General features: G+C 47.1%; 1 protein-coding gene across 3 annotated transcripts in view; it reads left to right on the top strand.

Moving 5' to 3' along the window:
- The window catches only part of RNF34 (ring finger protein 34), a 67431-nt gene extending 51125 nt beyond the window's left edge, over positions 1–16306 (top strand). The window contains exons 5-7 of one of the 3 annotated variants that reach the window (XM_033956048.1): positions 11469–11570; positions 11733–11802; positions 14629–16306. In XM_033956048.1, the coding sequence (XP_033811939.1) occupies positions 11469–11570; positions 11733–11802; positions 14629–14816 (360 nt within the window). In that variant the 3' untranslated portion in view covers positions 14817–16306. Of the gene's footprint in view, positions 1–11468; positions 11671–11732; positions 11803–14628 lie in introns of all 3 variants that reach the window. The other 2 variants (XM_033956046.1, XM_033956047.1) reach the window with 2 other exon arrangements.
- The last annotated feature ends 8981 nt before the right edge of the window (positions 16307–25287 follow it).

Below are 25287 nucleotides of genomic sequence, written 5' to 3'. Positions count from 1 at the left end.
GGTGCCAAATGACCCACCACTGAGGTGAAGAAAGCATGAGAGTAAGAGTTAGGGGCGTAAATATTGCATAAAATTAGAGGTTTGCCCCATAGTTCACCTACCAGAATTAGAAACCTCCCATTGGGGTCATCAATTTGGCTGTGCATGTGAAAGGGTATATTCTTATGAATGAGGATAGCCACTCCGCATTTCCGATTAGTAAATGAGGCCGAGTGTACCTGACCCACCCAGCCCCTACGCAGTTTCCCATGCTCCCCAGAGCTCAGATGGGTCTCCTGTAAGAATGCTATGTCAGTGTGTTCACGCTTAAGATATGCTAAGATTTTTGTACGCTTAATGGGTGAATGAATTCCATCTACATTCAGTGATTTAACATGCAATTGTACCATTGAACTTACAGATATGCATATAGTAAACAGTAAATGACCATAGAACGAGCGGTGGAGGCCGTCCCAGCCAATGCCTCCACTCACTCATGAAATACCGATGTAACTTGCTCAGGCTATAATAGTGACTCAGCTTAGAAAAACCCATACAGTCATCCAGACAACCTGCAGACATACCCCACACACAAACCCGATTCATACCCACATACAATCCCCCATTCAAGCTCACCCATCCCCCCCTCCCCGTCTCTTCCCTCCCCCAAACCCCAGCATGGAAGGCCATGCTAATACCAGAAAATACAGAAAATAGGAAACAAGAAACAGCTCTGGGCCATGCCCTCAGAGGATAAGAACAATAACGCATAGAAAACTTTGTGAGCATGCTGCGTGCTCTGGTGAAGCACAATGAGGCTCCGAAAAGCAGTATCACCCTTGGGAGGGTTCAAGAGTTCAAGCAGTCCCTCTAAACCCCCAAGTACTACCCAACACTGCAGCGCTGAAGCACTGTACATAGATATCTACAGAAGCGGGAATGTATGCTGCAGCGACAGGTCCCCCGGATAACAGAGGGTGGATAGATAGAGAGGTGCCTGCGCCTCGTCGCCCCTATTCATACATACATATCAGCTCGGCGCAGCAGGCATGGCCTCCCAAGGAAACGGGATAAATGCTCCGAGACATCTGTCCCCCTGAGTGGCTGTGCTTCTCCTCCAGAGGGCAGCAGTAATCTATCATGGATGAGGCGAAAGAGCCGGTAAGCACTGGGTTCGCCGTTGCTCCTGCAGCAGGCTAAGTTCCTAGTTCGGGAGCGTGCCGCAATAGGTGAGGTGTTTGGGCACAGCAATCCCACCACGCTCCCGGCAATGCACTGGGTCCCAAGGAATCTCGAAAGGTACAAGAAAAAGAAAGGAAAAGAAATGAAAAAGGGCACCTTGGATTCTCCGCCAAGTATCCACCTTTCACCTGCAGTTAACTTTCCGTCCGGTCCTCTCACCCCGGGTAGGTGTGCCAGAGTTGAGGATAGATCAGAGTGGCAATCGCTTCTGAAGAGGGGCAGGCAGATTGCGGTTGAGGATGCTTGGTCGCCGGCAGGTACCGGGGACACCATGCCAGTGCCGGCGGTGTCGCGGAGCAGTGAAGGTTGTTGATGAAGACAGGGGCACGTGCTGGGTATAGTGCAGCAGCATCACAAGCCATGACCAGGGAACGCATTGGTGATCTTTTAGGCCATCTCTGGCTCCGCACGCGGAGGCGCCGGTAGGTCCTGTATGAATCGCTCCAGATCTCGCGGGGATTCAAAGTAGTGGATCTTATTGTTGTAAGAGACCAGGGCTCTGGCGGGGTAAAGCAAGGAGACCCTTATTTTTCTTTGATAGAGAGTATTGCAATGGGGTGCCATGGCTCGACGTCTTGAGGACACCTGGGGGGAAAAGTCTTGGAAGACCAGAATTTTATGTCCCTCATAGACAAAGCCAGCCCCCCGCCGAAAACAGGCTAGGACACGTTCCTACATGGCGAAGTTAAGGAAGCAGGTGAGGACTGGCCGAGGTCGATGCTCTCCCTCACGCTGGGGGCCCACCCGATGGGCGCGTTCAATCAGGACCTTCTCCCCCGTCTCGCTGAGGCACAACACTCCCGGCAGCCACGATTCCAGGCAGGTCCATAGGTCGACATCCCGAACAGTGGAGGGCAGCCCTATGAACCGTAAGTTGTTTCTGCGGTTCTGATTTTCATGATCCTCCAGTCTGTCCAGGCAGGTAGTTTTTGCAGTCTCCAGGACCCTCAGGCGCTCCTCAAAGTTTGCTGCCCGGTCCTCTTGCTGAGCCACCCGGTCCTCCACCCTCTGTAGTCTGCCCGCTTGTGTCTCCATTGTCTCCCTAAAATCCTCCATAAAGGTTTGGATTTTTGCTAGCTTGTCCTCCATAACAAGAGTTAGGGACTTAGTGAGCTCTTGTATGGCCGCTTCTTGAATTGTAAACATGGGGACCTCGTGGCTGTCCGCCATCTTAGAATCCGTCGGCCTCACCTTCCTGCGCGTGTCTCGCTGCGCCCTTGCAGTCATGCCGGGCTCCAAACACTCCCTGAAAGCGCTCCGTACACTCCGAACACCAACAGAGAAATGTCGGTCCGCGGGGCGCCGGGATCCGAAGCGATTGCGGCGTGCTAAAGTAAGATTTAATTCGGCATGGCCCGGAGCTGTATGGAGGCACGTCCGCTCAGGTACGCGGCATCACGTGCCTTTTTTTTTCTTTTCTACCGCTAAAATTCGCTGTGCATAACAAATTTTTTCTTTCTTCCTGCTCATCGCGCTTTTCACGCCTTTTTCTCGCGATTCGGGGGCTCCCGGATCGCCGCGACCGCGAGGCCTGATTGGCCGCGGCCGCCTGGATGTCCCGGCCCATTACGGGCTTTAAAAAGTGCACCGGGTGCGAGCGTCTTCTATCTCTCACAGACCCGCATCGCTGGTGCATCCTTTGCCTGGGGGCCGACCATCCAACGGAAACTTGCCCCCGGTGTGCAACTTTTCAACAGCGGGCGCTCCGCTGCCGCCGGGCCCACATGGCAGAGCTATTTGCTACCGATCAACCCTGGACCTCGGCCTCGAGATCGGCCCCGGCCTCGATCTCGGCCTCGACTACATCGGCCCCGCCTCGGGACTCGACTTTGAAGACCTCGAGCTCTCATAAGTCCTCGGCCCCGGGTAAGTCCCCTCTTCCTTCCTCAGGTTCCACATCGTCAAAGAAGCCAACCTCGGGGACAATGGCCGGACAGAGTGGAAACTCCTTACCCACGGCCCCGGCGAAAACCCTGAAGACCTCGGGACGTGCCTCCATCCCTCGGGAATGCTCCGAAGCGAGATCGCCCCCGGTGGAGAGCACAGCGGCCTTGGACATGCCATCGATGCTGTCCGTGCCAGTATTCCAGGAACTGCTCCGAGCAATGATCACAACGGAGCTATCCGCTGCTATGGCTCACCTGCAACCGGCCTCGGCCTCGACCTCGCACGCGCCGGACCAGCCTGAGCAACGCGCCGAGACCCCTCGAGGAAAACCGTGCCGTTCTCGTCGCCTCTCCTCTTCATCGATTCCTCTCCGAGGCATTCGAAACGAAAATCGAGACCCCTCTCTAAGAAGGCCCGGAGTTTCCCTCCGGCTCGAGGGCGCACCCCCTCGACTCGATCGGGGGAGCCGCTAAGGGTCACTGAGCTGTCTCTCACCAACCCACAGCTCCTACTGACTCCCCCTCGGTCCGGGGCTCCGGTCCGAGGCCCTAGGCTTTCGCCGAGGGAGTCCAGGGAGGGATCCCCGACCAGGCACCGATCGGTACCCAGAACCCCGGCGTCGTCCCCGAGGGGCTCCTCGAGGCGATGCAGGTCCTCGACCCCGGAGCGCTTCCACAGCGCGTCTCCGGTATCGGACCGAAGGTCTGAGCGAGAACCCCGCTATTCGAGGGAGGCTTCTCCTTCCTTCTCAGCCAAACGGAGGTCTCGGTCACCGTCCCCGCAAGGGGCCACGGGACCCCATCGACCATCCTTCACGAGGTTCGTCCAGGACATGGGACGTGCCCTTGACTTGGACTTACAATCTGACTCAAGGTCCTCCAAGGAATACCTGGCGGAGCTGGATATGCCTTCCCCGCCCCGAGAGTCCCTCCGGCTACCACTGAACCCGGTACTCGGGCAGACCCTTATCAGGAACCTCGAAACTCCTTACATGGTGACGGCGGTCCCATCTAAAATGGAGTCTAAGTACCGGACGGTACCTCACCCGGGGTTTGAGCAACCACAGCTGTCCCACCAATCCCTGCTGATGGAGTCATCTCTGAAAAAAGCTCACCCCTCGAGGGTGTCCACGGCGGTCCCTCCTGGACGCGAAGGCCGGACACTGGACAAATTTGGACGCCGGTTGTATCGGAACTCTATGATGACCGCCAGAGTCCTGAACTACACCTTCACTTTTTCTTCCTACCTGAAGCACCTCATTGGGCGGCTTGCCTCCTTCTCGGAGAGCTTACCCACCCCTCGCCAGACAGAGTTCAGCCTCCTCCTCGAGGATTTTTCCAACCTCAGACTACACCTGTTCCACGCCACTTATGACGGCTTCGAGCTATCTTTGAGAGTCGCAGCCTTCGCGGTGGCCATGCGCCGACTGGCATGGCTACGACTCGTCGATATGGACCCCAACCTGCAAGATCGACTAGCCAACCTCCCTTGCGTTGGGAAGGAACTTTTCGACGACACCATCGAGGCTGCTACGAAACGGTTGTCTGAACACGAACGTTCCTTTGCGTCTCTTGTCCGACAGAAGCCTAAACCACAGGCATCTCGCTCTTTCCGGGGATTACCTCGACGCTACCCCCAGAAGTCCATACCGGCCTTCTCCAGACCACCGCCGTGACGCCCCCAGGCTCACGCTAGGGCTCCACTAAAGTCACAGCCCACGGCGTCGGCGAAGCCATCTCCGTCCTTTTGACGGAATGGGCGGACGGGGGCGGGCCCCCTCCGCACCTCTACCGGACCCCCTCCCCATCGGGGGCCGCCTTCAAGCCTACTACCCTCGCTGGAAAGCCATCACGTCGGACTCATGGGTCCTTGGCGTGATCTCATCAGGATACTCGCTCAACTTTCAAGAGGTACCCCCCGACAGCCCACCGAGCGCATGCCCTCCCAATCGAGCGCAGTTGCCCCTCCTCCTCTCCGAGGCACAGGACCTCCTCCGCCTGCGGGTGGTGGAACCGGTCCCCCAAAATCAAAGGGGCCAAGGGTTTTACTCCCGTTACTTCCTGGTACCGAAGAAGACGGGAGACCTGCGCCCGATCCTAGACTTAAGGCGCCTGAACAAGTTTCTGGTACGGGAAAAGTTCCGGATGCTTTCACTTCCGATTCTTTACCCCTTGATCGGCGAGGGCGATTGGCTCTGCTCCCTCGACCTGAAGGAGGCCTACACCCATGTTCCGGTGCACCCTGCTTGCCGCAAGTTCTTGCGTTTTCAGGTGGGAGACCTTCACCTGCAATATCGGGTCCTCCCCTTCGGCCTGTCCTCGTCCCCCCGAGTCTTCACGAAGTGCCTCGTAGTGGTCGCGGTTGCATTGCGCTCCCGAGGTATGCAGGTATTCCCCTACCTGGACGATTGGTTGATCAAAGACTTGACCAGGGAGGGGGCTATCTCAGCGACCCAACAGACTATTACTTCTCTTCAGTGTCTGGGGTTCGAGATAAACTTCCCAAAATCCCAACTATGCCCCTCTCAATCCTTACAATTCATCGGGGCCGTGCTGGACACGGTCCGCCTTTGCTCCTTCCTCCCTCCTCAGCGCCGGGAGGCATTGGTAAACCTGAGCCGACAAGTCTCGAGATCGAACTCGGTCTCGGCACGACAAATGATGACGCTCCTCGGCCACATGGCCTCCACAGTCCACGTTACCCCGCTTGCTCGCCTTCATCTGCGGTTACCACAGTGGACTTTGGCATCACAATGGCGACAGGATCGGGACCCGATCAACCGCCACGTGACAGTGACTCCTTCCTTGCAAAGATCGCTCCGTTGGTGGGCCGACTCTTCAAATCTTTCCAAGGGTTTGCTCTTTCTCGCCCCTCCACACCACAAGGTCCTAACCACGGACTCGTCGGAGTACGCTTGGGGGGCTCATGTGGACGGTCTCCGCACTCAAGGTCTGTGGTCCGCAGAGGACCATCGCTGCCACATCAACGTGTTGGAACTCCGGGCCATCTACCTCGCCGCAGTGGCCTTCCAACACCTGCTTCGCGACCGGGTGGTTCTCGTCCGTACAGACAACCAGGTGGCAATGTACTACGTAAACAAGCAAGGAGGGACGGGGTCTTGGTCCCTCTGCCAAGAAGCTCTACGGCTCTGGGAATGGGCGATCTCCCAAAACATCTCCCTTCGAGCGATTTACATCCAAGGAGAACAAAACTGCCTGGCGGACAGGCTCAGCTGCCTCCTCCAGCCACACGAATGGTCCCTGCATGCCCAGGTACTGCGACAGGTGTTCGACACGTGGGGGACCCCACAGATAGATCTGTTCGCCTCCCCCGACAATCAAAAACTGCCTCTCTTCTGCTTGAGGATATACTCCCCGGACCGCCTCGAGGCAGATGCTTTCCTCCTAGACTGGGAGGGAAAGTTTCTTTATGCGTTCCCGCCATTTCCTCTGATTCTGAGAACGCTGGTCCATCTGAAGTCGGTAAGGGCCACTCTGATCCTCATCGCCCCTCGATGGCCTCGCCAGCCCTGGTTTTCCCTACTACTTCAACTCAGTGCCAGGGAACCTCTACTTCTGCCTGTCTTTCCCTCTCTGCTATCACAGAGTCGGGGCTCACTGTTACATCCCAATCTTCAGTCTCTTCATCTGACTGCTTGGTTTCTTTCCCCCTGAATCCCTTCTCTGTATCTCAGTCGGTCAGGGAAGTGTTGGAGGCCTCTCAGAAAGTCTCGACTAGACTCTGCTATTCTCAGAAGTGGACTAGATTCTCGTCCTGGTGTTCATCTCACCGCCAGGACCCGGTGTCGGTCCCAGTGTCCTTGGTTCTAGAGTACCTGCTTCATTTATCTCACTCGGGCCTAAAGACCAATTCCATTCGAGTGCACCTTAGTGCGATTGCTGCCTTTCACCAGCCCCTGGAAGGGAAAGGCTCTCTCACTCCATCCCTTGGTCTCTCGTTTCATGAAAGGTCTTTTGAATGTTCATCCGCCATTCAAACCACCTCCGGTGGTTTGGGATCTCAATGTAGTTCTGGCTCAACTGATGAAACCCCCCTTTGAGCCCATGGATAAATGTCACCTTAAATTTCTCACTTGGAAAGTGATCTTCCTACTTGCACTCACGTCTGCCCGAAGAGTTAGTGAGCTGCAGGCTTTGGTAGCGGACCCACCTTTCACTGTATTCCATCACGACAAGGTGGTTCTCCGCACCCACCCTAAGTTCTTACCTAAGGTGGTGTCTGATTTCCATCTCAACCAGTCCATTGTTCTACCTGTGTTCTTCCCCAAGCCCCACTCTCATCCCGGAGAAGTGGCGCTTCACACTCTCGACTGCAAGCGGGCGTTGGCCTTCTACCTCCAACGCACCCAATCTCATCTGACGGCCCCCCAATTGTTTTTGTCCTTCGACCCTAACAGGTTGGGGCGCCCAGTTTCCAAGCGCACCCTGTCCAACTGGTTGGCTGCTTGTATTTCTTTCTGCTACGCTCAGGCTGGTCTCGCGCTGCACGGTCGAGTGACGGGACATAAGATCTGAGCGATGGCAGCTTCGATAGCTTTCCTCAGGTCCACGCCCATCGAGGATATCTGCAAGGATGCCACGTGGTCTTCGGTTCATACTTTCACCTCACACTGTCCAGAAGCGATGGCCGGTTTGGCCAATCGGTCTTACGTAACCTATTTGCTTGAATAGCCAACCTTCCCTCCATCCCGTGTCAGTTAGCTTGGAGGTCACCCACATGTGAGAATATCATGCCTGCTTGTCCTGGGATAAAGCACAGTTACTTACCGTAACAGGTGTTATCCAGGGACAGCAGGCATATATTCTCACAACCCACCCACCTCCCCGGGGTTGGCTTCTTTGCTGGATATGTGAACTGGAGACCACGAGGAGGGGATGCGCCCTCTAGTGGAGCAGGAGGCACACATGCGTGGTGCAGCCAGCAAGCTTGAATCTTCAATCAAGTTTGCTTGAAATGCTGTCCGCATCGGGGCTCCGTAGATGATGTCACCCACTTGTGAGAATGGATAACACCCACATGTCCCTGGATAACACCTGTTACGGTAAGTAACTGTGCTTCGTCAGCAGAGACAACAGAAACAGCAAATGTATCCTCCTTTAAACTCTCGGCAGTCCTTTTGACTTTCTCATGGAGAGTATAACTCTTCCTTTCTCCCTTTCAGCAGAATTACCAGTGGGGGGGGGGGGGGGGGGAGGGGAGGGTGGATCCACCATTTTTATCAATGCTGGACTGAACAGAATTTTCCCATCTTTAATTTCTCATTGTTTTTCATCTCTTATAAAAATAACTGATGTAGATTTCTAATAATAATAATTATATGGATTGAGTGTATAAAGTGAATGTTGATTGGAGCTTCAGTAATGAATGTCCATATGAAAATATGTGTGTGAATTATATTCAAATAGAATTATGTTTTATAGAAAATATATGGGTTGCTGTTTTAATCTTTAGAATAGTGTAATGAAAAATTCAACTAGTAGGGACCGTTGACCTTTTTCTTGCCCCTGGGACTGTTGGCATAGAAGTTATTCTACTTCAGTATCTTTCTTTCAGTTCTTGAGGGCTGGTTACTGACACGTTTCTTTGTTTTAATTTTACATAATGTATTAAGTTAGGTATTAGAAAACTTTGAATCCTGTGTAGCCTGGCTAGGTGACCTCTTAATCCTAGCTTTTTGAAACCTGAATCTTTTGCATTTTATTTTAGAGAAACAGTGAAAGAATGGAAAAGATATCCTCAAAGCTAGATTTTAAAATATAAATCTTTCCTACTTTAAGAATATTTTTATGCTCTTTTCTCTCTTTGTGTGAGTAATATTTTCTCATGTCTTTAGATTAGATTGCTCTGTTAAACCTTAGAAAGAAATGCAGTGTGTCAGTTTCACCGAGATAGAGGAATCCAGTATTAGGGTCAGAAAGCTTCTTTTGATTCATTTTTTAAGAGTACATATCATATGATTTTATATATTTCCAATACTTATTTTAGTTCTTTATAAGCTATTTAAGAATTAATTTTCTTTACAGAAATGTACTTTTTTCTATAATTTTCTTTATAATGTATTGTTTCATAGGTCAGGAATGTCTTTGTCTAGATCAGTGGTTCTTAACCTGGGTTCGACCGAACCCCAGGGGTTCGGTGAGTCAGTCTCGCGGGTTCGGTGGAGGTCAAAGTACACCTCCGACTCATATAGCGCTTCGGTCACGTTCAGTCATCTATCAGTTATTCAGTGATTTTGATCGTGTACTCGGTTTCTTGATCTATCAATCTGTAACTAACGCCTTATATACATCAATCAATTCCTGATCAAAATTTGTGATTTAACTGATAGATGATCGAACGTGACCGAAGCGCTTATGATTCGTGATGATACGCCCCGCTTGTCCATAATTGGCTGCAGGTGATCACGCAACATCGCTTGGCCTATCTGTGCTGCAGGGGTTTTGATGCGCACAGTAGTCGAATTGTAACTGTTGTGATGGTACGTCGTGTGATACCTATCTTAATATTTTAATCCCTTACTAACTACTGTCGAGCAAAATACGAAAGTGGTCGGACGAATATGTACAATATGGATTCACATGTATAACGGAACGTGATGGGAGTCAGCGTCCTAATTGCATGATTTGCAATGCCAAGTTGAGTAATTCTAGTCTAGCTCCGGCAAAACTAAGGGAATAAAGAAGGGTTCGGTGAACACGCATATGAAACTGGTGGGGTTCAGTACTTCCAACAAGGTTAAGAACCACTGGTCTAGATCATGTATAAGAATAGTCCTGTCTTATGGCTTATATGGAAATGCTGACCAAGTATTGGGGGATTGGAGAGATGATGTACCACAGTTATTTCAACAGTATTATACAAGAGGGTGCTCAGCTTTGGCACTTTGAGAAATCCTCCACAAAGATATGGATTAAAGTCTTGTGAGAATATACTCCCTCCACAAATATAAAATATTATTTGTGGAGTTTTAATTATAAAAATAACTGCAATTATTAATTAGCATTTTTCATAGAAGTTGATCCTCCAGGGATTGCTCCCAGTTCCATATGCAGGACCCAAGAGGCAGGCAGAGCTTCGAAGTCTCAATGTGAGGTTGAGACGATGGTGCAGGGATGAAGGATTTAGATTTTTAGCCTTGTTTTCTGTTTAGCTATTCGTTAAGACTGATTGTAATGGAGACTTCACAGCCCACTTGTACTGTAGCGAAAAGTCAGTGTCTCAGTCTCCACCTGCTGGCAGAGGAGTGCTGGAGGGACTAAGACCCTCTTTTTTTTTTTTTACTAAGGTGAGCTAAATGTTTTATCGCGCGTTTAGTGTGTGCTAACCACTAACGCATTCATAGGATAAAATGCACGCGTGGGCGTTTAGTGTGCTAAAAAAGCATATAGCGCACCTTAGTAAAAGAGGGGGTAAAAGAAAGAAAATTTCTCCATAAAACTCTTTTGAATATTTTGCCTGAACAAAGTTAAAAAGCAGTGTTTTGTATGGGATCTTGGAGATGGGTAGTAGGAACTACTTGCTTCACTCAGAGAGGACCCTCTGTTTGTTTTCTATAGCAGCTTCCACCCAGGACAAAACAAATCAAAGCAAGGTTCTAGATCTATTTTGTGTGATACATAAGCTAAAAGAGCAGGGATGGTGGCTTAAAGAAGTACTCTGGATTAGATGTGCAACTGGCTAGCTCTTCCCTACTCTTTCTCACATCAAGCAAGTTGAAACTTGAAATAAGCATGATGCCTTTTTTTTTTTGTTCAAAACCCTAACCAGTTGACTGATAAGGACCGGTGTCAGGTCAAAAGCGCGCCAGGACAAAGGCGCGCCCAGACAATTGAGTGCAGCGCACGCCGCCGTGCCGCTCTAAATTACTGTTTTTAGTGCTCCGACGGGGGGGCGTGGGGGGAACCCCCCCACTTTACTTAATAGACATCGCGCCGCGTTGTGAGGGGTTGTAACCCCCCACATTTTACTGAAAACTTCACTTTTTCCCTGTTTTTAGGGAAAAAGTTCAGTTTACAGTAAAATGTGGAGGGTTACAACCCCCCAAACCCCCATAACACCGGCGCGATGTCTATTAAGTAAACTGGGGGGATTCCCCAACAAAACCCCCCGTCGGAGCCCCTAAAAACTGTAATTTAGAGTGGCGCGGCGGCGCGCGCTGCGCTCAATTGTCGGCGCGCGCTTTTGTCTTTCGCGCCGTTGTCTATGAACCATAAGGACCTCTTAGTTGACCTACCTCAAACTCTGTGATTTCTGGTCATTTTTCCTGCCATCTATGCCAGTCATGTATAGATGTGTATTGACTTTTATCTTTTTTAACCACTGACAAATGTTTGTTTCAGACAACTGGGCTGTCGCGAAAACGGGCCAGAGCATCTCTATCTGACCTGTCAAGACTTGAGGATATTGAAAACCTGAGTGTTCGACAGCTTAAGGAAATCCTGGCACGTAATTTTGTTAATTATTCTGGCTGCTGTGAAAAGTGGGAACTGGTAGAGAAAGTGAACAGACTGTACAAAGAAACAGAAGAGAATCGCAAATCGCGTAGGTTGAGCTCTTCTCTTTCCATCTCCCAACTTTCTGCTTTCTCCTCATCTTGATTGCAGGTTCATAATCTTTCTTCCCTGCTTTCTTTTGTTTCTCCAGTGGAACATCTAGATGGTGATGGTATTCTTGGTGAGTACCTTTCCTAAATATGAGACTACTTTACATGTTTGGGTCTTGTAGTAGTCACTTCATATAGGCCTGTGCTGTTTTCAGCATCAGTTTGGTTTTCTAACAAAACTGGTTGCAAAAAATGTAAAGAGAAGTACCAAATATCAGTTGTTTGCATTCTGAGCCCACCAAAATCCTTAAAGGTGACCCGTTCCCATACCGTAAATGTTTGAAGGCTTACTTCTTTCAGAAGGCTTTTTAAAATTTGTGACGGGTTTTGACTTTATTAGAATTTGACATTATTGCTATATTTTGACAAATTTAATTCTTTCTTTTTTAAAATTGTGTGATTTGTGTATTTGGGGTTGTTTAAAAGAATTGTATGTTAGTATTTTAATATCCGAGTATGTTTGTTTACCTATGTTTAAGTGTTTTCTTCGTAACCTGGCAGGATAGGAATGTTTTAAATAAAAAATTAATGACCCACTGGGACAGATAAGGGTAATACTTGAGTACCTAACTGTAAACCGCTTAGATAATTTTGACAGGCGGTATATAAATACCTAAAATAAATAAATAAAAATACCAGACAGGTGTCTTTACATTGTATTCCATGTTTACTAAATTAACCTCTGGGATGTCATCAAAGTTAATAACTGCCTAAATGATAACTAATCTACTCCTGAAAAAAATATTGTAACTCATCCTAAAATAATTGAAAATGCAGTGGTATTCTACAAATTGGGTACTAATGCACTGCTTTGGACATTGTACCCTATATACTCGAATATAAACCGGGATTTTGGGGCCAAAAAATTAGCCCAAACATGGGGGTCCCAGTTTATATTCGAGCCAGCACCCCCCTCCTAGAATTATTGCAGGCTGCCGCCAGGCTCTACATCCTGCCCCCTTCCCTGCCGATCCCTGGTGGTTCAGAGGTGCAGCGGGCAGGAGCAAGCTTTCTACGCTCCTGTCCCGCTGCTAATCAGCTGCCGCAAGATTGGGTTTCTTTGGCCACTAAGCGGCACTGAGCAGGAGCATGATTTGGTGCTGTTGCTCAGCGACTGGCTTGGGAGGAAGCTGCTCAGCACCAAGCAGCAGTGCTAAATAGCACTCTTCCTGTAGAAACCTGATCTCTTGGCAGCCAGTTAGCAGCGGAAAGCTCGCTCCTGCCCACTGCACCTCTGGACCACCAGGGATCGACAGAGGATGAACGAGGATAGGGCAGGGAGGAGGGGCAGGGAGGGGTCTGGGTGCTGTGCCTGACAGGGCAGGGCACTTGAATATTAAGCCGCTCGACTTATATTCAAGTCAACCATTCTTCCTCCTTTTGGGGGGAAATTGGTACCTCGACTTATATTCGGATCAGCTTATATTTAATAAGAGTATAAATGATAATTTCCTCTATTCTTCCTGGTAGCAACATGGGACTATTTTTAAGGCCATAGTACATGGCTGAGATTGATTCATTTGTGTCCAGGGAGAAATGGAAGACAACAGCTGCAGCTATGGTAACCCCTGATTGCTAGCAAATGGTTTTAAGGGGGGATAAAGTTAATCAAAACCATCTGGGGCTGACTTAAGAAAAAAGTAATAGTGCCCAGCAGCTGATTTTTCTTTCTCTCATAGCCTTGCTGTACAACTTGTCTGCTTCTATACTAAATGCCTTGGATATTGCTGATTTTAAAGGGGCAAGCTTAGTTTGAACTACCAAGTTTGGCATGGCAATGTGGGTATCAGGCCACAGGGGATTATGTCATGGAACATTTTAATACCATTTAAACTCCCTTCTGCACACCAAGCAACAGTCAAGATAAAGTTAGACAAGTTCCTGCTGAACAAGGACGTATGCTGATAGGGCTAGTCTCAGTTATGGTGCTGGTCTTTGACTAGAGGGTTACCGCGTGAGCGGACTGCTGCATGATAGACCACTGGTCTGACCCAGCAGCGGCAATTCTTGTTATGTGGTGGGAGGTTTTTGTGCATGACATACAACACATTAACTTGGAAAGGAGGTATGTTGTATTTCTATAAATACAGACTTTGGTTCTTGCTAAGCAGAGAAATCATAATAACCTTTTTTGAGGTGGGGCCAGAGACGGATTTGTTCAGCCTAGTTGATGATATACGGATTGGGTCATGTCCATAGTGGCTTATCCTGTTCTGTTTTCATTGCTGTGTGTGTGCATGGTCACAAGGGAAGGGATGGTAGGCATGCAATGCATAGGAGAATAGTAGGAAAGTGAGGAGCTAACAGGTACTTTTAACTCTATTTGCTGGTTAGTTTTCAATACAAGTACAAAGAATGTTTTACTATTAATATTTGAGTGGGATACATGACCAGTGCTATGGCTGAGGCTGTATCCTGTTAGCTGTACAACGTAGGTTGGTGTTATCACTTTTTTTTCTTTCCTTTATCATTACAAGTGAGCCAGCAATTGGAGATTTCCATACCTAAAGCACTGGTATACAGGGTTGGTGCTGGGAGGCTGTTTTAGCTATGGGTAAAGCCATCTGCCAAGGGTTGTAAATTTAAAAGATTTCAAGAACGTCTGCTGTCCTTTCAGGCAGCACTATGGGATAAGGATTTGAATTTCTTAATTATGTCGACTGACTTATCTACAATTTCGACGTGTCTTAAAAACGTATCTTTTTACTGAATTTTGAAAATTAGGCATGCTCTGCCTTTCTTCTCATTTTTTTGTGAACCACATAGAACTTAGAGGTATTTGCGGTATAGAAGTGAGTTTTATGTTATGGATTGAAGCCTAGTTGGGTGGTTGTGGTTTTTTTTTTTTCTCAGCCTTTTGCAAAACTTTCTGACCCTATTCTCTTCCTTTCTTGCAGATGGGGAGAAGGCACAGGTGATGACTAATGAGGATAATCTCTGTCGGATCTGCATGGATGCAGTGATTGACTGTGTTCTCCTGGAATGTGGCCATATGGTGACCTGTACCAAGTGTGGAAAGAGAATGAGCGAGTGCCCTATCTGTCGGCAGTATGTTGTCCGCGCTGTCCATGTATTCAAATCTTGAAACTTGAGACCAAAAAAATTGGGCAGAGCGTGCAACTTGTGACTTGTTTGAAGTATTTTAATGATAAAGATGGATAAAACAGTTATAGCCCATGCTTGGATTCTATAGTAGAGCTTTTGATTTCAATAGGAGATGTAAAGTGTGATTCATATCTTTTGGCTAGAATTAATATTGTGTTTCAGATTAATTGGAAACACAGTTTCTGTGGTACACAGGGACCTGAAACCTGCATATGGCATGAAGCCTATCTGCATCGCTTTGCTAAACGAGCAACATACAGAAGCCAACTGTTTTTACAGCTCATTTTAACCAGCAGTTTCCACATCTGTTGAAGCTCAGCTGCTCTGTGTGTATGAGCATAATGTATATAGGCTTGACTCTGGTTTGCATTGTCATCATAATTAGATCTGACTTCATGCGAGTCCAAAAGAGTTGGATCCTCACATGCAGTTGGAGATCTTGTATTGTACATTTGATTCTTTGGACCAGGGTTAGCCCTTCTCTGGTATCTGGTATGAGTTTGGTGCTCTGTTGTAGATAGCGGCTGCTCCTTTTTTTTTTTTTTTTTGGGGGGGGGGGAGAATAGAGATGTGTAACTACTCAGACAAAGAGTAGATGGTACTTTTTTTAATTGGGAAAGGAATGGATAGCTGTATACTACCCCAATTCCTTCTCTAGCTTGTTTCCAAGCAGTGTTCCTTCAAGAACGGAGGTAGGGTGCAGGAGCTATCAGTCACCCCAGCTCCAAGCCATTGCTGATTAGCAAAAATATTAGGAGTATATTACTTCATTTCATTCATACATTAGGAGCAGCTGAGTTTCTGGGTTAAAAACAACTTATGCTGTATTGTCAGCTGTTGCTCTCTTCTGAAGAATACCCCCCTCCTTTTCTTGCTTTGTACACTGTAAGCAGTGTCATTTTTAGGTGAGTAAACTGTTGTACAAATGAAAGGTTGACATTTAGTCTGGTCAATACCAACACCATGCCTTTGCAATAGTGGCTCCACGGAACCTGTAGGGACTAGGTAAGTAAGTATATACAGTCGTTTTCTCTCATAAAGCTGGGCCAAACTTCAGGCGCAGAACTGGAAGTCTAGGTTCAAAGCTTCCCAAAGGCTGGGAAACATTAACTGTGCTCCCTGTCTAACTTTATGCCCTTCCTGTAATACAGTACTAAGCATTTGTGTCCAGTCTTTAGAAGTGGATGTGGTTTTTTCCCCACTAATTTAGGTTAAAATCTAAAATTCAGCACCACCTTCCTGTGGCAGCATAAGTGAAAAGTTTGGGCCCCTGCACTATAAGGAAAATGTGGCATGCTGGCGCCTAGATTCTCTGTGTGCTGGAGGCAGGTATGATCCAGTGCCTCTAAGGGAGTTTTAGGATAGTAGATCCTGTTTTTCAGTCTTGGTTTGTTCTGAGGTTCTACAACTTGTAATCCTGTAATTAAACAGTACTAGTGAAGTTGATAAGGATCTGGGGCAAATGTTTCTGAGTGCTAGAGTACAGCAGTAATGACCAGTGGGACTTAATTTGCCCAACCAACAGCTACTAAAATTGAAGTCCATGTGCTAGACCACATTTGGTTTTGGACAGTGTAGTAATGAAGTGCACAGAACTCTATGTAGATGGCAAGGAGAGTTACATACATGTAAAGACATTCTTGCAGTGTTGTGCTGAAAATGTGATCAGGATCATAGTATTTGTCTGAAGAGAACATTATTAAAATAGGCTGAAAACAAGTAAATGCCAGGTACGTGATGCTCAGTGAGAGCCTAAGCCAGGCGCTTCGAGTGGAGGACGCCTGCTTACAGCGTCTCTATACTAGGCTTTGCCTCCATATATCCCTGTGAGCTGGTGGCCAAGTTGGCTCTGAACCAAAGGCTACTGCAAAATCTGACACCATAAAAACTCTGGATCCTTTTCTCAATTAAAAAAATATTAAGAATGAAAAACCACAGTAATGGTTTCTAGTCTAGATTCCACAAGCTGACACATCCTAAGCATTTGTGTTGCTAATCTGGAGTGAGGACAAGCTTTTTAATTATTCACTTTTTTTAAAAACACATTTAAGTGCAACTATAAGCCTGCAAGCTCGTTTTCAAAGGATGTTATCTTTGAAAAGCAGGTACTAAGCACATTATGTATTTTTACAGTAATTTGAACAAAAGGGGCATCAAGTCTCCCCCAGCACCCCTGTAAGTCTCTTAACTCAATTTTTATACAGGTAAAAAGTAACAGTGTAGAATGGGAGCAACTTTCAAACCTTGTTTGCACTTTAAAAGTTTACTACTCATCACATATAACACAAATACAAAACTACTTGGTCTGTAAATAAACTCTGCCCAGCTTGTGTTTCCAGCGACTTCCCCATTCTTTGCAAAACTGTTAAGAAGACCCATTGTGTGGTTTGGATAAGTCAGCTGAAAATGTCTAGATTCCATTTATTTGATCTGGGCTCTTTTTTTATGAACATATATGTACTAATTTTCTCCAAATGCTGCCTTACCTGATTTGGTACCTTATTTCATGCTTATTCATCTGTTGTGGTCTGCTCTTGTGTGTTACTATTGAGGACACATGGGTATTTTAGTTTGCCTTTTAAAGCTGAAAATTAATCCTAATTGAAGGGCTTAAGTTTTGGAAATAAGCCTTTCAATTGCATGTACTAGTTCTTATCTTAAGTTTACAATAATTGGTACCTGAAGATATTTGTGAACATGTCTGTTTATCTTAATAGTTGGCCCCATGCCCCTCTAAGCTTTAATGGCAACATGCTTTAGTAAATATAGTTAAAGCATGCACAATATTCACCTTGTGTGTAAAACAGCTATATCACACAATAATTGGACTAAACATAAGAACTGCCGCTGCTGGGTCAGACCAGTGGTCCATCGTGCCTAGCAGTCTACTCCCGCGGTGGCCCCTAGGTCAAAGACCAATGCCCTAACAGACCAGCCCTACCTGCATACGCTCCGGTTCAGCAGGAACTTGTCTAACTTTGTCATGAATCCCTGGAGGGTGTTTTCCCCTATAAGAGTGTTCCAGTTTTCCACCACTCTCTGGGTTTGTACGGAATCTATCCCCTTTTAACTTTAGAGAGTGCCTTCTCGTTCTCTCTACCTTGAAGAGGGAGAACAACCTGTCTCTATCTACTAAGTCTATTCCCTTTAGTATCTTGAATGTTTTGATCATGTCCCCTCTGTCTCCACTTTTCAAGGGAGAAGAGGCCCAGTTTCTCTAAACTCTCACTGTACGGCAACTCCTCCAGCCCCTTAACCATTTTAGTCATTATCTGGCCCCTTTTGAGTAATAATAATAATAATAACTTTATTTTTATATACCGCCAGCTATCTTGCGACTTCTAGGCGATTTACAATATAAGAAACTGTAAATACAATAAAGAGAAACTATACGTACAATGAATTAAAGAGTATAGCAGTGTACATCTCGTACAACGAATTATAGAGAATAGCAATATACATCTGATGACATTAATAATGTTAACGACAGTTTGTGTGTTGCAAGGCCAGGAAGTGCCAAGCTGTTTACACAGTAGTAGACATATTCTGTAAATTGAATAGAGTGTTCATGGTTAGTGATTAGGGGTTGGGGTTAAACAGTTTGCAAGTTCAGGTATGTGATGATGTTACGAGGAGGGTTGATGTTCCGGTTCGTAGTACCGTGTCCTTCTTTATGTACTGCAACCAGTGCTGGACACAGTATTCCAGGTGAGGGTGTATCATAGCCCGGTACAGCGGCATGATAACCTCTGATCTGTTTGTGATCCCTAGCATCCTTTTTGCCACTGCACATTGTGTGGATGGCTTCATCGAACTGTCAACCAGCACTCCCAAGTCTCTTTCCTTGGGGGTGGGGTCTCTCCAAGTAATGCCACAGACATCCTGTATTTGTGTATAAGATTTGTTACCGACATGCATCACTTTAGACTTATCCACGTTGAATCTCATTTGCCATGTCGCGGCCCATTTCTCAAGCGTGTTTGTCACGTTGCAGATCTTTGCTACTCTGAATAACTTAGTGTCGTCTGCAAATTTAACCACCTCACTTGTACCAATTTCCAGGTCATTTATAAATATGTTGAAGAGCATGGGTCCAAGCACTAAACCCTGCTGCACTCACCATTCATATCCTGTCTTTTGACAGACCTCTTGTATGCTGGAAACATTTGGCTTGTGGTTCTGTATTTTAAAACTAAAGTTAGGTTTTACCATATTTTTCACTCCATTACTCACTTTTCCCCCCAAATGTGGGTGGAAATAAGGGTGCATCCCATGGAGCGAATACCCAAAGTACCCTCCCCCCCCCGTACTTTTTTTTTTTTTTAACTTCTGGCGCCTTCACTCACAGAGCGCGGCACACAAGGCTGGCTGCCTGCCTGGTCCCCGCTTCCCTGAGAACGGCCGGCAGATGTGGCTGCCTCTTCTCTCTTCTGTTGTTTCACGGGAAGCGATGCAGGACCAGGTAGGCAACCTAGTGCGCTGCTGTGCTGCGTGAGAACAGAAGAGGAGGCAGCAGTGTCTGCCATTCTTGGGGGAAGCAGCAGGGCTCTGAGTGAAGGCGCCAGAAAAAAAAAAAAAGGTACGCGCGAGGGCCAGGCTGGGGCTTGCTTACCTGCTTAATTAAAAATAGGGAGGGAGTGGGTGGTGGAGAGGACAGCCTGCCTACCTACCTGCCCTGTCCTACCACTAGACCAGCAGAGGGGGGACAGGGTGCAGAGCCTGGCAGGGAGAATTTGGTTCAGAATGGTTTTTTTTTTTTTGTTCTTGTTTTCCTCCTCTAAATCTAAATCTAGGGTGCATCTAATGGAGTGAAAAATATGGTATATTAGATTTCTCTTTACCCAGCATGGGGGCTGCTTTTTCTTACATCTACAACGCGATAGTGCAGTGGTTTGCAATAAGTTAAGTTAATCTCCTGTTTGGAGAGGTGAAAGTCACAGAGCTGTTGTCATACTTGTTCCCTGTCTAATAATGAAACATTTGTTAAGAGATTGGCTTGACCTTTTGTGGCTGAAGCAAGTTGCCATTTTTTTGTTCAGTTTAAAGAATGATTAAAGAAATTATCAAAAACCATTAAGGTTTTTTAATTGGTCCTTGCTGGCTGTAGGCAGTTGCTGTACCTTCCCCACTCAACATTTCAATCAAGACTGCATTTAATAATGATCAGATGAAAAGCATTTCACTATTAAAGAAACAAATTTTACATGTAGCTAATTTCTACTGCTATTTTAATGTCATCAATGTAAAAATGTTCAACTTTTATTTTTCAGAAGAGAGCAAACTGTTCTAATAGCCTTTATATAACAGTGGATAATTATAAGAGATTTGGTAATAACATTCCCACTTAAGAGATTCTACAGGAGGTTGTAATTTTGTAAGTGTTGATTTGAACTTAATAAAGGTTTATAATGGATTACAGTATTTATTTGTTTTACCTGGCCTAAGGGTAGGGTCCTTGTTTATGTTTAACTTTTCCGTAGCTGACTTACCTTCATACCAGAGTTGCACAGGGACAGAAATTTCAGCCCTCACCACAAGTAATCTCCATTCCTGCCTAAACTCATAAAAAAAAAGTAGTGTAGCAGGGGTGGGGCTTGAGGTCACATTCACCAATTACCAGTCACCACACTTGGCACTTGCCGAGTGCAACCTCCTAGTCTCACCCCCTGATCAGAAGCGATAGGGGCCTGCCACCATACTGCTGCAGAACCTGTGTTCATCCCCATGGAATTCCTGCTAACACTGGTCCTGTGGACATATTCAGCTTTTAATTTATTGTGAACTGGCTTGTCTCCCTTTGGCACTTGGCGTTCAGACTGATCCTAACTGCAGTGAAACCACAACTTAACTCCAGCTTGTTCTTTTAAGTGCCACCTTGGACACTATGCTAGTCATAATGTATACAATGAAATTTAGTTATCTGTTAATTCCTTTACTTTAGTCCTACTGCACACACCTGCATAACTGGGTTGTATCCCCTTCCATTCCTACCCATAGATAGAAGTAGAGGAACTGATTCATCACCTATATATAAATGGTGGGGCCATGCCTCATGAAACTGCTGGGCTTGGACCCCCCTCAAACAAAGAAAAAAAATTTAGTCCAGTGGACACCCACCCAAAGCCCAAATACATTGTTGGTGGTCAAGTGGCTGAGCTGGGCCTCTCTAGCTGGATGGCCCGCCATGCTTCTGCTCTCCCCCACTCCCAAAAGTGAGTGGGCCAGGTCACTCACCATCACAGGAGACCTGGCCTGAGCACTGGAGATAAAAGTGTTTGTACTCAGGGAGTTTGCTGGACCACCAGGGATATATTTTTTTTAAAAGAGGGGTGATTAGGTTCCCTGGTATGCACACAAGCAGTGGTATACCTAGAAGGGTGGAGCACCACCTCCAGGCAGCTCAGGGGTGCTGGAGCAGTTGCAGTCTGCCTGCTTGTGGCTGTTGGTTCCCTGCACCAGAACGGGAAGTTAATGTCAGAGGGGGCAGGGGCTGGTAAAGGCAATGGCCATGCACAGGCAGACTGTGACCTAATCCCCTACCCTTGGTATACCACTGAACAGCTCTTGTGGGCATGCCCCTGGAAGTCCTGACCCCTTTGGTGGCCAATACTCAACAGTAACAGTGTGCATATAATTTGCATGCTGTTTATGTTGAGCATGTCACTAAAAAACAGACCAGTATTTCTCTAGCACTGGCCTTTTGTTCATCTGCCAAGGTAGCATGCTACAGCTATCCTCAGGTGAAACCAGTTGAGCCCCTGCATGAATCAGTACACTTGCAGGCCTGAAGGTTCCTACAAATGCTGGTGGCCTCCCACCTTTCTCCAGTAAGTAATAGAAGCCTTTGATGGGCCCCTGGCCCTTATAGATACGCCATGTAGAAGGACAAACATTTCATTAGAAAGATGAGCATTTTGTTTTCTGCAAATACCAAAGCAGAACAGTGGACATCTAAAAGGACAAATCGCCAACAAAAAGAGAGCACATTAAGTACCAATTTGGTACTTAATGTGGTACAAAAAGGAGGTCAAAAAGCAAAGTTGCTTACCTTTAACAGGCTCTCGAGGACTGGAGCTCCTGACCCCTGGCCTGGAGGAAGGAAAGCCCTTGCAGCATCTGTGTTTAAATGAGCTCCAATAAATGCAAGGGAGCATGTTGAAATAAGGCTGGACTTTTGGAAGTTGATCATGAACCCTAGTGATAGTAGTTAGAGCCATGGTTTGGATGGTTTATCAGCAAAAAGAGAAAAGTCACTCTGTATGCCTTAACAACAACAAATGTTGATAATGCTTCTTTTGCTGTAATTGAAACTTATGCTAAGAGACATGAAGGCAAAAATACCACCTCACCACCCAATCATTGCATTGTTCAATACAGTATCAAGATGATGATGTTAATCACTATTGGATTTCTAAAAGCCAAGCTGGCTACAACTTTATCGTCGCTTAGAGAGACTGGTTCCAACGTGCCACGTTTCGGTCCTGCTTCAGGGAACCGATGTAGTTTTACTGCACCCGTCAACACTGGGTAATGAAGTCTCATGTAGTTTCAGAAAATCGCATACTGACTGCAAAGTTTTACTCCCTCTTAAAAATCCAATGGCTAAGAGGGAGTAAAACTTTGAAGTCAATATGCGATTTTCTGAAACTACATGAGACTTCATTACCCAATAGTTAAGAAGAAAAAATTTAAATTGAATCAGGTTGGGCAGACTGGATAGACCATTCAGGTCTTTATCTGCCGTCATTTACTATGTTACAAAATATCTGTGCCATTGAAAAAAAATGAAACCCCTCCAAAAAAACTACAGGCAGACCTCTCAGTAACCCAGTTACCGACACCAGTCATTTTTTCCAATAGCTAAAACCCCTGGGGTTTTTTTTTTTTTTTTTTGCATAGCCAAGCGCTATTAGTGCATCAATTGCTTGGCTACTTTGCATGGGGTTTTAGTTAATTTGCATGGCTGGATCAGAAAATGGGTGATACATAGGAAAAACACACCATGAGCCGTTTTGTACATCGGGTTGGTAAAAGCAATCGTCACTAAAGCTGTTAAAACAGGTTTAGCAACGACTGTTGACTTTAATGTATCTAGCCCAATATGAGAAGTTATCTATATTAACTAGCAGACAGCATTTAATTTTAAGTGTCCAACATTAGAGCAAAGAGGTGTAAAAATCTAAAGGTGGGAGAGTAATGTATACAGTATGATTATTTTTGAAAATTTCAAGGCAGAAAAACAATGCGACAAGGTTGTGATTGAGGCGGAGAGATAGGCTGTTTGGGACTTTATAATTTGTAGATAAACAGGAAATGGATCTGGGGAGGGGGTAGGAGCAACAGAAGGTAGGCTGTCTGGGAGGGCCTTAAGTAGACCTATATGCAGAGGTATAACCCCAGCTATTGCAGTGATAAGTCCTGCAATGACCTATACAGGACATTATTTATCATATTCAGGCATAGAGACCATACCTTAGAATATTAACGGTAATATAAGTAAGACCTAGTTTTAGAAAGCACATAGGCACCTATACAAATATAAGTCATGTAAAATGTTTCACATCTCAAATGCCTACATAAATTAGTGTACTTTATGGCTCCACCCATGTACATGCCTATTAGAAGTAGTACACACCATGTCAGATGTATTTTTATGCTGGTTGAAATTTAGAACAGGGCAATTATATGTTTACAAAATTACCCCCCAAAGAAGGAAGAGTCAGTAGAGAGAGAAAGCAAGGAAAAGAGTTTTCAGTCTATACCAGAAATTATACAAGAGCTATGAGAATCTAAATGTGTTTATCCAATTCATCAGATTGTTAACAGAAAGGCAGTAATGCACAAATGTTTTCCAAAAGGAAAGCTAGGGGCCACTATATGGAAAGTAAAAAGGTGGTAAACTCAGGAGCAACCTTGGGAAAAGGTGGTGAAGACAAACAGTGAGGGAATTAAAAATGGAGTGGGATACATACAGCCAAACAGATTCATTATCCCAGGACAAGCAGGCAGCATATTCTATACATGTGGGTGACGTCATCCACGGAGCCCCGATGCGGACAGCTTTTCAAGGAAACTTGATTGAAGATTTCAAGTTTGCTGGTGCTGCACCACGCATGTGTGTGCCTTCCTGCTCCACTAGAGGGTGCAGCCCCTCCTCGTGGTCTTCAGTTCTTAGTTTTCGGTGGAGCCAGAAAGCCCTGTCGTTTTTCTCTCTGTGTTAAAGTGCCTTTCTAGAACCGTGGCTTCTTTATTTTGTGCGGGAGTCGCTGTGCGCCTTTTTTTCTGTCGTTTCGAGTTGTTTTTTTCTTTCCTTCGATCGAGTTCGGCATCCAGGGGCTCCCGGTTTGCCATGGCCGCAGCCCTTTTCTCTATGTCCCGGCCTCTTACCGGGTTTAAAAAGTGCTCTCAATTACCGACTCTCACCATTGGTGCATCTTGTGCCTGGGAGTGGACCATCCTATGGACACTTGTCCCTGGTGTGCCACGTTCCAGAAGCACGCCCTGTGTCGTCGACGGGCCCGCATGGCTGACCTGTTTGCTGTGGAGCAGGCCCTGGTTGCGGCCCCGATCTCGGCCTCAGCCTATATGTCGGCCTCGAAGACCTCGGGCCAGGCGAAGCTGGCCTCGGCCTCGAAGAGCCCGCCTCGACCTCGAGGGCATCGGCGTCGGGTAAGTCCCCTTTTCCTTCTTCAGGGTCTGCGCCGGTGAGGAAGCCAACCTTGGAGTCTCCGGCCATCCATAGTGGGAGTGTTCTTCCTCCGGCCTCGTCAAGGCAGTCTAAGTCCTCCAAGCGTGCTTCCGCCTCCAGGGAATACTCACTCGGGGTCGCCCTCGGTGGAATGCACCGCTGCACCTGACATGCCAGCTATGGTTACGGTGCCTGTGTTCCAGGATATACTTCAGGCCATGATATCCTCGGAGCCCTCCTCGGCGTTGGCCCGCTTAGCTTCGACCTCGGTCTCGCAGGCGATGGACCAGCCTGAGTGTCGCGTCGAGGCCCCTCGGGGCAAGGTGCGCCGGTCTCGGCATCTTTCCTCTTCGGATTCTTTGCCCCGGCCCATGAGGCGTTCCTCGCCTTTGGGACGCCTGAAGCCAAAGCACCGGTCGGAGCGTGCCTCGACCCCATCTCGCCGCTTGGCAAAGCGACCCCAGGACTCCCCCCCCCCCTGAGGCGGGGCCGGTCCCCAGGCTGTCGCGCTGCCAGGGTTCTCCAGGTCTCGGAGTTGTCCTTGTCCAACCCTCGGTTGTTCAAGTTGCCTCTCCGGGAGGCCCCGGTTTCGGGGAGGTCCCCTTCTTTTTCTCGAGGCGTGTCACCTCGGCACCAGGGGGCCTCGGTGCCCCAGACCCCGGGGTACTCGCTTCGGGTGCCCTTGAGGCGTCGGCGCTCCTCGATTCCGCCGCGTTCCCTTGGTGGGGCGTCCTGGATCTCGGGGCAGGAGGACACTGATCGG

Source organism: Geotrypetes seraphini, chromosome 8 (genome assembly GCF_902459505.1).
Source record: "Geotrypetes seraphini chromosome 8, aGeoSer1.1, whole genome shotgun sequence".
Lineage (NCBI taxonomy): Eukaryota > Metazoa > Chordata > Amphibia > Gymnophiona > Dermophiidae > Geotrypetes > Geotrypetes seraphini.
This window is presented reverse-complemented; position numbering and strand designations above follow the sequence as displayed.